This window comes from Canis lupus, chromosome 10 (assembly GCF_048164855.1).
Source record: "Canis lupus baileyi chromosome 10, mCanLup2.hap1, whole genome shotgun sequence".
NCBI classification, from domain to species: Eukaryota; Metazoa; Chordata; class Mammalia; order Carnivora; family Canidae; genus Canis; species Canis lupus.
This window is the reverse complement of record NC_132847.1, coordinates 25,036,152-25,052,168: the sequence shown is the minus strand read 5'-3', so window position 1 is coordinate 25,052,168 and position 16,017 is coordinate 25,036,152. Positions and strand designations below refer to the sequence as shown.

General features: G+C 43.0%; 1 protein-coding gene across 1 annotated transcript; it reads left to right on the top strand.

Annotated features, from left to right (window-relative positions):
- Positions 1-8,509: 8,509 nt before the first annotated feature.
- Positions 8,510-11,547, top strand: IL9 (interleukin 9). The gene is made up of 5 exons (XM_072842629.1): positions 8,510-8,698; positions 8,816-8,851; positions 8,937-8,969; positions 10,106-10,234; positions 11,440-11,547. The coding sequence occupies exons 1-5, from the start codon at positions 8,585-8,587 to the stop codon at positions 11,545-11,547; spliced, it is 420 nt and encodes a 139-aa protein (XP_072698730.1). The 5' UTR covers positions 8,510-8,584.
- The last annotated feature ends 4,470 nt before the right edge of the window (positions 11,548-16,017 follow it).

Here is a 16,017-nt window from a genome sequence, read left to right as displayed (position 1 = left end):
GGCGGGAATAGCAGTAAATTTGGTAGCTGGAGCAGTCTGTGTACCCTGAGGTTTCTCCAGATCAGATCAGCCCCTTTCAGCAGCAGCCTGCTCTTCCTTGTCAACCATCTCCTAGAAGCAGAAGTTGGGCATGACCCCGCACCAGAGCACTTGGGCAGTGGGGCTGCACAGGCACAGAACTGACCTCGCTAGCACCCACCCCAGCACACCTGCTGAGAGAGTGCCCTTGTCGCTGCAGGAGATGGCAGTGTCTGCAAACAGAGCACAGGAGAGTGTTACACAGAGGGATGGTAGGCAGATTAGCTAAGAGGCTTCCATGAGAGGCTGGTGGTCAGCCCTAGGGCCAGTAAGCACCAGGAGGTTCCAGGACTAAGTGGCCAGCAACAGGTGTGGCTCCAGTGGCAGCAGCAAACTTCAGCATAGCCCACCAGTCAGTATTCCTAGAGGATAGGACACCAACATAAGCCAGGTTTCCAATGGCAACAATGGCATGAGCTGCCAGCAGAAACTTCTCCCGGGCTCTCTTCAGATTTATGACATAGATGCTCACTTTTCATTTTGCAAATGGACTGTCCCATTTGGAAGTCAAGGTTGGTGCCACCTAAGTGGGTTCTTGCTGCAAGGAATTTGAGGACTTCCTCCTCCTTCATCTGCAAGACATCAAGAGCTTCAGACGTTGTGAAAGTTTCCCTTTAAGTTATGATGGGTACTCTGAACAGTGCTGTATGGAGCCCTTTCTGGGTACCACAAAAAGGCTAGGAAATATCCAATTGCTGTTCTTATTGCTGTGTCCTGGGCACCATTTTATCACTGAAAAATCCTTTGCTCTCCATGGAGGAGTAGGGAACAACAACAACAACAAAATTATCATACTATTTATACTCTTCCAGAGTAAAGAAAAAGATGGAAAGCTTCCTGATTTACACTAGAAGGGTAGGGTAACCCTGGCCAAAACCCTAACACAAATAAGGGGAAATTAAGAATGAACTCACTTACAAATGTAGATGGTATAGGTAATGTGTTAACCATTTCCCCTTCTGAAAGAGAATTTGGCCTTACCACCAATTTTTTTAAGCCTTTGTTCCCCTGAAAACCAAAGGAAGGTAAAACATCAACTAGGCCTGATTGGCAAAATGTATCTAGACTAGCAAGAGTCAAAATGATCTAAAAATTCCTCATGGGGACACCACAGTCTTGGGCTTCTGAATACAGGGGTCTTGGAAGCTACAACTATGGAGCTCTTTCAAGGGATATTGGCAACTTTGAGACACAAGGCTTTTAAACCAAGATCATGCCCATTCCCTCCAAATGAGAGTGTGCTTCACATCTGAGCCATCTCATCTAGAGAGCTCAATGAATAGGTCCTGGGTGACTGTAAGGACCACTCCCACTGAGAGGAGGAACTAATGCTATTGTCTTGGCAAGTAATGTTCCATCTACTCTTCAGGGGACATACAGACTAAGTGTAACGTAGAATGGTCTTATGAGTCTAAAGGCTTAGATGAGCCTGTGGTTTTTTTTGAGTGTTTGAGTCTAAGAAGATCTCCCAGTGGGCAATAAAGATAAAAACCCTAAAGAATGGGATAGCAAATTGAATGCAGCTGCATTTTTTTTATAAAGATTTTATTTATCTATTCATGAGACACACACACACACACACAGAGGCAGAGACACAGGGAGAGGGAGAAGCAGGCTCCATACAGGGAGCCCGACGTGGGACTCGATCCCAGGTCTCCAGGATCACAACCTGGGCCAAAGGCAGCACTAAACCGCTGAGCTACCCGGGCTGCCCTGCATTTTTTTTTTTTTTTTTAATGGCGATATAGTATGACCTTACATTTCAGGAATGTAAGGATGGCTTGACATTTGGAAATCCATTAAAATTATATGAATTACTAAAAAGATAAAATTCATGACCCTGACGGAACTGAAAAGATATTTGATAAAATTTAGCTATCATTTCTAATAACTCAGTAAACTGGAAGTTCAAAACTCTTCCCTACTGGAAAAAAAAAAAAAAAAAAAAAAAACTCTTCCCTAATATAAAATCAATAGCAAGCATGATATTTAAACAGAAAGCATTGAAAGCATTCCCATTAAAATGAAGAAAATGGCAGCGATGCTTGCTACTACAAAAAGAAAAGAAGGAAAGAAAGAAAAAATTAAAAAAAGAAACAAGACACAGTAGTCTAAAGGAATTGATTATAGCATCAGGGATCAGCAAACTTGGACTGGCTGCCTATTTTTTCTTTGTTTGTTGCCTGTTTTTCTTTTAAGTAAAATTTTATTAGGACAGAGCCATACTCACTGATTTACATTATCTTTATAGCTACTTTCCTGCTACCACAAAAGAGTTCAATAGTTGCAACAGAGACCACATGGCCTACAAAGTTCCAAATATTTACTATTTGGATAAGAAAAAGTTTAAAGAGGATCATTATTTTCAAATGAAAACATCCACTCAAGAAAAATCCAAAGAGAATCAGCTGAAAATAATTAGAATTAATAAGAGGTTTCAGTAGTTGGTGGGTATAAAATAAAGATATAAACGTTAATAAATCTGTTGTGTCAGATCGCATCATTTGGCCCTAATTACTCAGTCCTCACGATGGCCAGTTCTTTGCCATGTGACTAACAGTTCAGTGTGCCCTCATCATGGGCAAGGTGACCTGCTTTGCTCACTGATCAGTTCTATGGCTTGCTTTGGCAGTGAGGTGTCGGCAGAAGTAATATAAACAGAGGCTTGAGATGGAAATGAGCATTAGCCTTACTTCTGTTATTCTTCCTCCACTACCATGAGCATAATGTTTCTGGATTATCTCACTGGTCTTGTGTATGTGGGAGCTGAGATCCTCCAACCAATACAGCTGATATCTAGGGTCTATGTTCAGGCCTAAAACCATAGGTTGATAGACTGACTGCATTAAGTGGACTTAAAATCTAGTCTATATAGTTGGGTCAGTGGAAAGAAAGATTGTTATATGGCATAGCTGACAAAAGCACGGGCTCTGGGATCAGATATCCAGTTCAGGTTGCTAGGTGTGTAGTTAAGGCAACCCTCTTCACCTCCCTGAGCTTCAATTTCCTGAGCTTCAACATCTGTGAACTGGGGCTAATAAAGACTACAGAAGGCTGAGTCTTTGCATATAGTCAGTGTTCAGCAAACTACTTTGCATATAGTCAGTGTTCAGCAAACTCTAGTACCTTCCCCAATGTGACCCTAAAAGGAATTCTCATCCTTTCTCAATTAGATGTTCACCAATAAGCTATCCACTGCAAGAAGGGCAGGGTGGTGGGGGGAGGATTCCCCCACAGTCTCTACGAAACACAGGGGCATGTTTCAGATAATAATAGGTTGTGTCAGTAGGAAAATGTAAAACTTGCATTTACAAGGATGACCTGGATTATTATTCACTGACGGTGAGGAGGAGCAGAAGTGGAAAAAAAAGGAATGGAGCCCAGATCCTGGAGCTCTGGAAATCGCATGGAAGCTAAGCTCGGAGCAGTAGACTGCAGGTCCATGGGACCCAGAATTTGTGTAGGAGGAATGTGACAGGAGAGGTGCCGAGCACCCACCTAGAAATCACCCCGCCTGAGCAAGAAGCCCCTATAGGGATAACAGTGCACCCAGTGGGGCCTGCCCCTCACAGTTGGTTGGGAAATAATAGCTTAGAAATAACTATTTAAGAAATTAGTGCTTTAGGATTCTCATAACTAGTTATCTCTTGGTTGTTTAGAGGAAAAGGCAGAATGGGTTTTACTTAGAAATTTAGTGTCTTCTTTTTGTGTGTCATTTCATGCTGTGGCTTCCTAGAACAAACAATCTTTTTTGTTTTATTCCTAGAGAAATAATACATGACACATGGGTATTTAATCACAAAATAAAAATGTCAAACTTTATCTTTGAAACAAAATAAATGGCTGAGTATTGTCTTTTCTCATTTATTGTAAAATATGCTATCTACACTAAATCTTGGTAAGCATCCCACTCTCCAATCTTCTTGATATTTAAAACAGGTGAGTAATTAATTTCAGAGCTCGGTGCATTTCCTCTGTAAGAAATCATTTGCTTACTCACAATATATCCTAGAACCTAAACCTCAAAAGCTGTAGACTTTGCTAGATAAATATCTGCTGTTGTAATGGTGTTTTAAACGCCAGAGCTGCATTTAAATATTCTTAATTCTTTTCATTTTTATAACTGAGTGGCTGAAAAGATAGAAAAGAATTGTAAAGAATATAGTCATCGCACAATTCTCTCACCCTGTTTCTTCCTTTACAGAGTCTAAGTTCCCACACCTGACATGCTTTCTTTGTGTAGTGACTGTGAGAACCAGAAAGGAGAAGAAATTAAAAAGTTCCCCAAAGTTCTGAAGGGACTGCCCTGCAGGAGGGTGTATTTTGTTGATTTAATATATATTAAATGCATTTTTACAAAAGTAGTTATTCATTCACTTAACCAGCAATTTCTGAGCACTTAGTATATAGACCATGCCCTGGGAATACAATAATAAACCAGAGTCCAACATCATATCATTCTCACGGTACTCAAGCCCACCCGGAGGAATAGACACAAGACAGGATCATGCAGATTGCCATGACTACTATAGTCAGCAAGAGCCTCATGGAGGAAGTGGCATTTGAGTTGTAGCTTGAAGGATAAGAACATAACACACATGGTAGAGCTGAGGAAGAATATTCCAGGCAGAGCTTAGCAAGAACAAAGGCCTGGAGGCTGGAAAAGCAACCAATGTGACTGTAGGGTGGGAGGTAAGAGGGAGAGCAGAATATGAGCATAGTCTGGACCAGACCAGACTACATTTCCAAATGGAAACATGGTTCACATTTGAGGAAGCATCCCAAATTGAATTCCTCTATCCTTCTATGAGGTAAGGCTGAGTAATCTACCCCAGATTCCTGTGTGGGTGACTGTTAGTGGTCCATGGATGCTTGGAAAGTCTAGGTAATCTGCCCAAGGAGCACCGGTGTCCATTGATAGCATTTCTCTGCAACCATACTTGGAGATGGATACAAGGGTAGGTGACTCAAGATCAGCAGGTTGGGCCAGGATTTGACGCAGAGAGAAAGGAATGTTAGTTCATCTGCTTTTCTCCAGACTTCAATATGTGGGGCTCTTCCAATAAACCACCAGGACCTACTTGCAATACCTTGAATGGTAGGTACCTAGCTTTGCCAAGAGAAGACCTTTGGCTCATGGGGCAAGGAAGCTCACTCTATAGCCAGCTGCAGAAGATAATGGGCTTCTAGCACTTCAGAGAACCTGGCAGCTGATGATTCCAGGGCTTCCTCTGCTCTCCCCTCTGTAGAGAGGCCTGAGCTGAATAACTGGAAGAACAATTGGAAAAGAGACACTCAGACCACCAACTCCTAGCTTGACATTTCCCAAGAGGGGAAGATCATAGAGGACATCTACTGAAAATGTGGAATGTGCTGTGTGAAGTATGCCAGGGGCAGGCCTCTCTCTGTAAAGGGCCAGACCATAAATATTTTAGGCTTTTCTCTGTTTTTCTTTATTAATTATTTTTAAATCAAACCTTTAAAAGGTTAAAAAGAATTTTTGGTTTGTAGGCCTTACAGTGGATCTGGCTAAGTGGGTTATAGTGGGTTGACATCTACACTGGGCTATATTGTCCCATCAAACATCAAACTTAAGCTCTGAGTAAGAATTTCTTTCAACCTTTACAAGAATCTTCTGAGGTAGGGCTTACATGACAACCCAAATCCTATCCCCATCCCCATCCTTATCTTACAGTTAGGAAATAAAAGGATGAGAGGCCAAGCAACTTGCCCAAGTCCATATAGGCAGAAAGTGATAGAAGATTGGAACCCAGGTGGTCTGACTTCAAGGTCACTGGTGTTAACCACTACACTCTCCTATCCCCCACTGGTAACTGAACATATGGCTTTGCACAAGCCCACTTTTTCTGGGTACAGCCTCCATCCATCTGTACAGCAAGAGGGACAGCGTAGTGTTTTCCTCAGTGTGAGTGGTACACTTGAGGCTATGGGAAATAATTTCCACACCTCACACGCACGGCATTAAATAGTACTGTTCACCACAAAGAGTAGGTGATTGCTTTTTCAAGTCTCTTTTAGGTCTTCCAATGATATTAGAGAGAAAGGTTCATTTTGATGCTGGCACATCTTTGAAGTTTCTCTAGCATGTGCCAATTTCCATTTTTAGAAGAGATTTCCATTTTTACGGAGCTTCAAGATGCAGGGTCCTCAGGAGGCAGTGGTAACTAACTAGAATTTAGTACCGCCATTGTATCCTCATTGTTACCTTCTATTTTTGCTCTCATTATTTTATTTTTCTTGCCTTTTATGATTATCTCTATTTATGTAAAATGTTAGTGTTGCTATTGCTGCGATTCTCTTGTCCATTCCTGCATAGTTACAAGATGGCCTCAGAAGCTCTTGCCATCACACCCACCCTCAAATTGCAATAAGAGGGTAAGGGCAGATCTCAGTTACTTTTGCCTCCTGTTACCAGAAAAGAAAATGAATTCTACAGGCATTGCATTGATCAGAACACATTGTGTGGCGACCTGTGGCAGTGCAGCAGAGAGAATGACGAAGTGGGTGTTTGGCTGGGTACATCGCTGCCCTGAACTAACCAGGGTTCTATCAGCAAGAAAAGGGCATCGCTACCAGACTCTGTAATAAAAGTCTTGCCATCAGCTAGCAGGCCTCTGTGACTTCTCCTTAGTACGTGCTGAGGACAGGTATGGAACTACAGAAAGATTTTGGGAAGTTGGCAGAAAGCCAATTTCATCTTATTTTGCTTGCTACCAAGATACCTCTCTTTCCCACAGTCTGCCACCACTCTGAAGGAACGACACACAACGAGAATGGCAATATTAGTAACACGCTCCTACGGCACTGGTGAGAAAATCTTGAGTTTGTCCCACTGGTTAGTATGGCTCAAAGTGATAAACAACAGAATCCCCACTTTTCCAATCTCTAGTATGTAGAAGATAAATTTTCTTAAGCACACACACTTCAGATACATGCCCCAGAAACCAGATTGGAAACCTTACAAAATCAGAGTTTTCCTTCTATTTCAAAATCCGCTTTCCACATTAATGTTTTGATTCGACAAGCATTTAGCAAAAGCTCACTGTTCCTCAGGCACCTGCCCATGTGCTGAGGATATAAAGGGGGAACTGGACCCATAGGGGGTGTATATCCTGGTGGGAGAAGCAAACAAAAAACACACAGGGAAGATTATGAGCTGAACCTGGGAGCCAGACTTCTGGGCTTTAAAATGAATTTTATTGCTTCCTGGCTGTGTGGCCTTAGGCAAATTACTTGAATCTCTGTGCCTCAGCTTCCCCATCTATAACATAATGAGGGTCAATCAGAGTACCTGTCTCATAGGACTATAGTGCGACAATTTTCTGGCTCATAATGATAAGAATAGCCTCATCAAATGGCCAGGAAGCTAAGATATAGACAGTGTCTTAAAAATAAAAAATGAGTTCAGGTCATGATCTCAGGGTCCTGAGACTGATCCCCACTTCAGGCTCCAGCAGGGAATCTGCTGGAGATTCTCTTACCCTCTGCCCTTCCCCTGCTCTCTCTCGGGCGTGTTACCACTCTCTCTCAAATAAATAAATAAATAAATAAATAAATAAATAAATAAATAAATAAATCCATCCATCCATCCATCCTTAAAAAAATAAAATATAAAAAACGAGGATGACATATTAGTATCTGGCTGTATGTACTGCATGGCTTAATTCCCAGCAAGTGCTTAAAATGGTGAGTGGTATGCAGTAAGCACTCAATAAATGTTAGCTGCTACCCCATTTCAAGCCCTGAGTTTTGACTGGATGCTGTGCAGTGCTACATAATTTCCCTAAAGACACTAAGGAATCCTCCAGGCCAATTTTAATGGACACTGTTGCCACATTCTTTCTCCTTCAGACACCTGTTTAAAGGAATATTTGCACAAAGATGCATTTGTATGAGGTGGAGAATCTGGCCCCAGGCATGAAAAACACTGCTAAGATTTGGGAATGAAATATAGTAAGATGAAGGTTGCAATGCTTCACGGAGCTCAAGCGCTGAAGTGTGCAGAAAGCCTGAGAGTGCAGCTCCCTGGCATGGTATCTCTTTCTTCCGCCCCCTCCTGGCCCATTCATTAGAATACCTGTGACTGGCTATTTTATCAGCATTTCCAATAAAGTAAAAAGGGGGAAAATACAGATCTGAGCTTTCATGGAAAGTATTCTAACTCTCACAACTAGAATATCTGCCTTAAAAAAATATGGTTTTAAGATCTTTAACTTTTCCTTCGGCATCTCAGTACCCAACTATTTGAAAAGCATCTTTTCTGGGGAATGACATTTCCTAGCACAATGTAACATATTAGTCTGTGCCGAGTGACTCAGTTTGATGTATATGTATTTTTTTTTTTATGTCAAGTGACCCAAACTTACGTAGAACAAGCGGGCACCTGGTATCAGTTTGATGTCAGGGTTTTTCCAGGTTTACAAGGGAGCTTTAAATACGGTGTGAATTCAAGTCATCTGCAAGCCAACTTGCAGCTCCTGTCAAGATGCTCCTGTCCACAGTCCTTGCCTCTGTTCTGCTCCTCTGCACTGTGGCCAGCCAGGAGTGTTTTAGCTTTATGGGGATCAGTGATGTCAGGTACCTCATTGACAAAGTGCAGGTAAGCTGCAGAGTTGGGCACCAGATGGGAAGGCAGCTAATGGAAATTTAGGTGAACTCACTTAAGGATGAAAAACTCACCACCCATGATGGGTTCTTGTCTTTCTACATCCTTTAGAAACAACCCCCTTCAAGCTGCAGTTGCAGCGCCAATGTGAGTAAATGCTCTTTTGAGAACTTTCCAAACTTATTTTCATGTTTGCATCTGGCATCTTTACTCTGGAATTCTTCTTTTGCAGGTGACCGACTGTTTGTGTCTGCCCATTCCTTCTGTAAGTAGAACAAAACAATATACTCTTGACATCATATTCCTTCAAAGTTTTCAAGTAAAAGTAAATAGCTCCATTTGGCAATTTTAAGTAAGAAAATGTTCCTTGATTGAATTTTTACCCCTCAATATGTCCTTATAATAGCAGGCTCTTGAAATTCTATCCTCTATACCTCGCTTTATGCCTTCAGAAGTTTGCACACTATTCAATGTTTTAAGAAGAATCTTGGATGTCTTTCTGGATTAGTGGCCATGTGCACAATTAAATCAAACTGGAGCTGAGAATATAAGAATGTAGCTTGTATTGTATTGCTTACTGATTTCTTAAAACTCTAGGATTGCAAAATGAGTAAGTAAAATTAATGCTTTTTTTCCTCTTGCATAAACTATCCCTGTGCTATACCTTTTCCCTTTTTCCCTCCCCTCCAATCTGTTTTTTTTGTTTGTTTGTTTGTTTGTTTGTTTGTTTTTTTAGTTGATTTAGGATGGCTGTGGCACAGTTTGAATGCTGGGAGGTTAGCGTGTCTCAGGTAGAAGGAAAGTGCAAAGGGCTTCCAGAGTGTCATTCCTCACACAGGCAAAGAGGAAGTATGGAAGAAATTCTCTGGTTTCCTACCCTAGCAGGGGTCAGATATATCACACCCCATCGGGGCACATCCACTAGATGAGACAAGTGTGAGGCACCTGCCGAGGAGGAACCAAGCATCCTGTAGCCCAGGCCAGCCCTTCAGTTTATGGTCTATGATTTTAGCTACTGCTGAGACACTGGCTCTATCCAATTGGCACATCCCATCAGACTGGTGGGAATTCCTTTCTCTCTACTTTGGAACTTACTTTTACAAGACATGGAACAGAACATTAGGTGTAAAGGAGACTAGAATTAGTTGTTTTCCAGCATCCACAGGCTTTGTGTTCCTTGGATGGAGCATACTGGAAATCTCCAAGGAGTGACACTGCTGAAAAAAGCCCTTGCCTTGAAATGCTGAAGATCATTTCCTAGACCAACAAGGGACTTGTCTAAAAATAATACCAGTTTAGGCTACATTGGTTAAATGAAAATAGTGCCTGAAAGTGTTCTCTTTGTGATTCTTCTCAAAGTGGTCCTCAGAGTGTTTTTTTCAATAAATTTTTATTTACCAGGACAACTGCACCACACCATGCTTCCAAGAGGGTCTGTCCCAGTTGATCAACTCCACAGTGGGAGCAAGATACCTTCTGATTTTCAATCGAGTAAAAAGAACAGTCCAAGACCTAAAGAACAAGTGCAAGGTGAATTTGTTTTTATCTGTGATATGCTCTACTTAGTTATTTTTATGTGAAGGTCAATGACAACTCTATCTAAATGAAGAAGGATGATAAAGTTGGAACTGGTAGTTCAAGGTCAATAAGAGTCCCCTAAGAAATTTACTCAGAATGACACAAAGTGAGATCCACCCTGCTAGTCCATTATTCCCTCTAGTTTTAAAAAATACTCATACCCATGTTGCCATTTACTTCTTTCCACTTTATTGAATAATGAAAGAATCTGTCCTGATTGTAATAAGAAGTTTCAATCTAGAGGATCAGAGCTGTGCCTCAAAGGTTACTAAGTTATGCTAGAAATTCAATTCACTAACAGGGTGTTTGTTGTGGCCTATAAAAAGATTTTTTTTTTTTTGATTGGCTAAGAAGGTACAAACACTCAGATCCAGAGGGAGGCTTGCCATTTGCCTTAAGCACCTACTGGCAAGTTCTCTTCTTCAGCATATGCCCTTGTCCCTGGAGGGAAAGGGGGGCATGACTCTTTGAGAATTAGCATCTTCACGTGTGTCCACAGAAGGCAGAGAGCTCTTCACTCAGCTACTTAACTGAGCTACTTACCATCAACAGCATGTAGTCTAAATGCTTAATATTTACTGTTTCATCACAATAACATTCCTTTTTTTTTACAATAACATTTCAATAACCAGTGTTTCAATGATCATTTATCACCCTCACTTTATTAGAGGAGGAAAGCAATGCTTAGTGAGGTTAACCCATTTGCCCAAAGCTAGATACTTAATAAGTGGCAGAGTTGAGATTGGAACTCTGGTCCATCTGGCCCCAATGACTCTCTTAGCCAAAGTGCTACTCAATGACCTTGGAAGGATGACCAAACAGGATAATAAAATATTGGGACTCAAAGAATCCTGAGAAAAGTTCTCTTCTAGTGAAGAGATTTAGGACCATTTGATAGGTATCTGTGTGTATATGTGTGCATGTGTGTGTCTCACCCCTGAGATGGTAGCACAAAGTCCGCCACCTACACTGGCTATACAACATGCTAGCCCTGGATCTCTCCATGCATTTGCTCTGTCTCAAGCCCCTGCTGTCTGTACAACCCACCCCACCCCACCCCACTGCACCCCCACTCCACCTCTCGCAGGGCTGCAAGTAGGGTGGTTCCTGGTCCATACTATCTTAGTCACTGTCTTTGTTAACTCTTCTCCCCACAGTATTTCTCCTGTGAACAGCCATGTAACCAAACCACAACAGGCAACACGCTGATGTTTCTGAGGAGTCTCCAGGAAATTTTCCAGAAAAAAAAGGGAGTCACAGTATGAAGATGAATTATTTATGCTATTTATTGAATTAAAAAGCCTCTTCTTTAAGTTGGAGCGTTAAAAAATCAGGTGAAACCATGCTAAATCAAAATCAGTGGTAATAATTTGTTTAAAATAATGTATTTTGTAATAAATATAGATGAAGAAAAAGAACACAACTTGGTCTCTTGGTGCTTATTTGCTCCTTGCTGCTCAGAAAAAAAGAAAGTTACAAACTCTGTGGGGGACTGAATGGATCACAGACTCCTATAGTAACAAGATTCCTTATTCAGAACAGACTGGAAGTGCCGCTAGTCATGGCTAGGGACATAGAGGGCACAGTTAGGAAGGGTGTGTGGACACAGCCACAGGATTGCTGTCAGGGAGGCTCAGGGCATGCCTGATGCACCCTATGTGTGGGTGCTGGGGGAGGGATGCTCAGGGCACTACTGAGGAGTTCAGGGTCCTGAGAAACCACCTGTGCACCTGAAATGGGAGAAGGCAGTGTGGTAAGCCTAGGAGGTGGGAGCCCACCCAGGAATGTAGGCGCCTGCACATAGAAGAGAGCAGAGTACCTGAAGCTGAGCCAGGGCAAGACCCATGGAGCAGACCCTCTGAGTTAGAGCACAAAGCAGAGCAACCTTAGGATCAGTAGTCACCTATTTGCCCCAGAGACCATCAGCTAGTATCCCCCGCATGCTGGGCAGGTTGCCCAGCTGGGGTTCAGAGCCTGATGGGGGCTATACTGAAGGGATCCTTAAACTAGCTAGTCAGCCTGGCAGAGCGTGGCTGTCTCTGATGGTAAATTTAATGTCACCTTGACCAGGCCACAGGGTGCCCAGATATTTAACCAAACATTGCTTCTGGGTGTGTCAGTGAGGGTGTTTCTAGACGAGATTAGCATTTGAATTGGTAGGCTGGGAAGCTGTGCCTCTTGTGCTGGGCCTCATGCAAATCCAATGAAAAGGCGAGGAAGAACTTGCTCTGACAGCTTGAGCTGGGACATTCTTCTACACGTGGACTGGAACTTACACCATCAGCTCCCAGGCTCTCATGCCTTTGGACTGGTATGATTGCCACACCAGCTGCTTCCTGGGCCTCAACATTGCAGACAGCAGATTATGGGATTTCCCAGCCTCCTTAAATCACATGAGCCAATTCCTTATTATCTATCTGTATGTCTATCTATCCAGCCTATTGGTTCTATTTCTCTGGAGAACTCTGATTAATAAACTAACCATCTTACCTTAATACTTAACCTGCCACTTACCCCAGGACCTCAGATTCTGTCTTCTATTCTGCAGTGCTTATACCTTCCAAGATACTCTAGAATTTCTTACTTGACCATGTTTACTGTCTGTCTCTCTTCACTCAAATGCCAGCTCCCTGAAGGCAGAGAGCTTTGTTAACTCACTGGTGTATCCCAGATGCCCATCCTGAGCCTGTCCTACTCCTATACCAGAGTAGGCACTCCATAAATACTAATGGAATAAAAGACATTGAAGATGCAAAAACAGAGTATGAACTGGTCTGTAGGTCAGGAATGTGCTCACCTAGAGAAGAGATGGCTCCCAGAACCACTACATGTGCTCAGAAAGGTGAGGTCCCAGGCACCTGGGTGGCTCAGTGTTTGTCTGCCTTTGGCTCAGGGTATGATCCCGGGGTCTCCCTCTGTCTATGTCTCTGCCTCTCTCTTTCTCTCTCTCTCTCATGAATAAATAAATAAAATCTTTATTTAAAAAAAAAAGGCAAGGTCCCTTCACAGAACTCCAGGCTGGCCCCAAGTGTGGGGTTCACCTGACCTGGCCACTTGGGGGGACCGCCTGCCAGTAACTTCCTGCATGGCCTGCCACTCTGTGTGATGAGCAGGGTGAAGGCAGGGTTAAGGTGAGGGTCTTGGGGTTGGGATGGTCTGACAATCACAATCACCCTTGCTCCTACTACCTGAAGGGTTAGAGGCTTGGGAAGAGCTTACAGGAATCTACCATGGGGAGTATTTTTCCAGGTACTGTCAAAATTAGGATTACTTTCCCTCTCTATTGAGCTAGACCATCCTTGGGTATTTTTGATACCCAATACCACAGAAAGTTCGGAGCATCAAGAGTTCTTCAGTGAGCTTTGCTCAGCCTTTTTTTGTTTTTTTTTTTTTATCAGTTACAATGTCAAGCAATATGAGAAGTGACTTGTATTTTATTGTATTTTTAAAAAGATTTATTTATTTATTAGAGAGAGAGCATGGCAGGGGGCAAGGACAGAGGAAGAGGGAGAGGGACTCTCAGGCAGACTCCATGCTGGGAATGGAGCCAGACACAGAGCCTGATATGGAGCCCGGCACAGAGCTCGATCTCACAACCCTGAGATCACAACCTGAGCCAAAACCAAGAGCTGAACGCTTAACCAACTGCAACACCCACACAGCCCAGAGGTGACCGGCATTTTAAGCAGTCCTCAGCCAAAGGTAAGATTCTCTGATACTCTAAGTAGCCCTGGTCCCCTGGAGTTGTACAGACCCTTTAGTGAGGGGGTGGGCACAAATTCAGTGCTGCACCTGCAGCCAAGCCCCTTCTGCCTGGGTGAGATGGAGAAGGAATTTTAGCGAGCCGCACCTAGGTCAGAGGAGCCTGGGCTATCTTCTGGAGTGTGGAAATTTTGAGTCCATGGGGACAGCCAATCATCATTGTTTTAGTCTTAGCTTGCACGGAAAGGAACAAATTTCTCAATGATTTATTTACAGTGACATGTATATGAAAGGGCAAAAGTCGGATTTTCTGTCAAGAGGCTTTCAGAAGGGGACCAATGGCCTAGCCTTTGTCCTCTCTCAATGCCAAAGGCCATAAGCATTTTGTAGTGAACATGGACCTTAAGACAAATAGACAGTCATCACAGCCTGTTGCCCCACTTGCTTCCCAAGAGAAGTGAGAAGCATTATGGAGCAGAGGTGGGGGTGGTGGGGCCTGGGGCATAGGCTCTGACAAGGAGGAGTTCTGAGCATCTCCCGTAAGAGTGGATACAAGACATCGTGTTCCACTATTACTGTTTATAGTAGTTTATCCCAGCGTCTCCCACATGACTTCTTCCCCAAGACCAGAAGTTCCGAGCACTAACTGTCTTCAGCACTGTCCTGAAGACAGTGACTGTCCTGCCTAGCTCTCTAACTGGTCTGAGGATCCCAGGGCACAAAGCACTGAGGTAAAAGCTCTATCTGGCCAGTACATACATTATAATGTATTCAAATTAAGCATGTGATTACTAAGCACTTACTCTGTATATACTTGGCATGCATTATCTCATTTAATCCCATAATAACCACAAGAGTTAAGGATTATTATTTCTGTTTTGTAAGTAAGGAAATTGAGGCTCTAAATGATTAAAGACCTTCCCAAAGTCCTACAAGCTGGTGAGACCTAGAGCAGGACCCTTGCTCATCCCAAATCTATTGTTCTCTCCACTCTATTCTTTTCCTATTTCATGTATATCAGGGTGTGTTGCCTCAGACTACAGTTTAAGGTAAAGCAGATTCATAATTATATGGGTCCATACTCCCTTAGTCCGAAACTTGAGGACCAGATAGCTTTCAGAATTGAAACTATTTGGCCTTCTAAAAAGTGAACACATTGCTCATGCGCCATATGTTACAGAATACCCAGAGCAGGATGTGAGACAGGATTCTGTAATTAAGTATATTAATATTCTCCAAAAAAAAAAAATACATGAGCAGTCACACAAAGTAGTCAGGTTTTGCAGCCAAATGAGTCTCAGCAAATCTTGGGCTTTCAGAACCTTTGGACTTCAGAATTGTGTAATTCCCTAGCTCTGGCCCCACTTACAGAAGCAGGGCACTCTCTCCCAAGGGCTTATCTGGGGCCAGCTGGCCTCTCAGGGAGGGACACAGGCTTCTGTAGCATCCCGGGTCTTGGCCACAGCCCCTTCTCTCATCTCCTCCCCTTGGGTTTTCTGAATGGCACCAGATATGTTCTCCAGTGTGGTTCACCACCCACAGCACTGGGAGCTGCCACCTCAGCAGTACTCACTCCACGTGGGGATCACAGTGAGGACAGATGCTAGTTGTTGGTGATGATTTCAGAACACAGCTTGGGGCCACCGTCGGCTGCCAGAGAAGATGGGGTGAGAGATGAGCTGCGATCCACTGTCATAGATGAGTCAACAGTGTGGCCTGGTGGTTTCCCTCAGTTGTTCTGCAAAAAGTCACATAACCCACAGGATATACCCCTGCAGGCAAGCTCAGCCCAGAGTTCTCAGGGCCTGTGACGAGGTGCACTGTAATTACTCTCCTACCCATGTCAGAAGAGTTGAGATTTATCTAAAAAACAGCTTGGAGAAAGGAGAACGAATGAACATGCATTGAGTGTTCACTGTGTACCAAGCACTCTGCTAAGCATGTTTTATGGAATGTCCAGTTGGATCTTTCCAAGAACCTCATGAGGTAGATACGTAAATTTGTTAATCCCAGTGCATAGATGGGGCAACTGA

Coding starts and splice junctions, on each gene's coding strand:
- IL9 (XM_072842629.1), top strand. CDS start 8,585: ATGCTCCTGTCCACAGTCCTTGCCTCTGTTCTGCTCCTCTGCACTGTG. Junction 8,699..8,815: donor ACCTCATTGACAAAGTGCAG/GTAAGCTGCAGA, acceptor TACATCCTTTAG/AAACAACCCCCTTCAAGCTG. Junction 8,852..8,936: donor GCTGCAGTTGCAGCGCCAAT/GTGAGTAAATGC, acceptor CTTCTTTTGCAG/GTGACCGACTGTTTGTGTCT.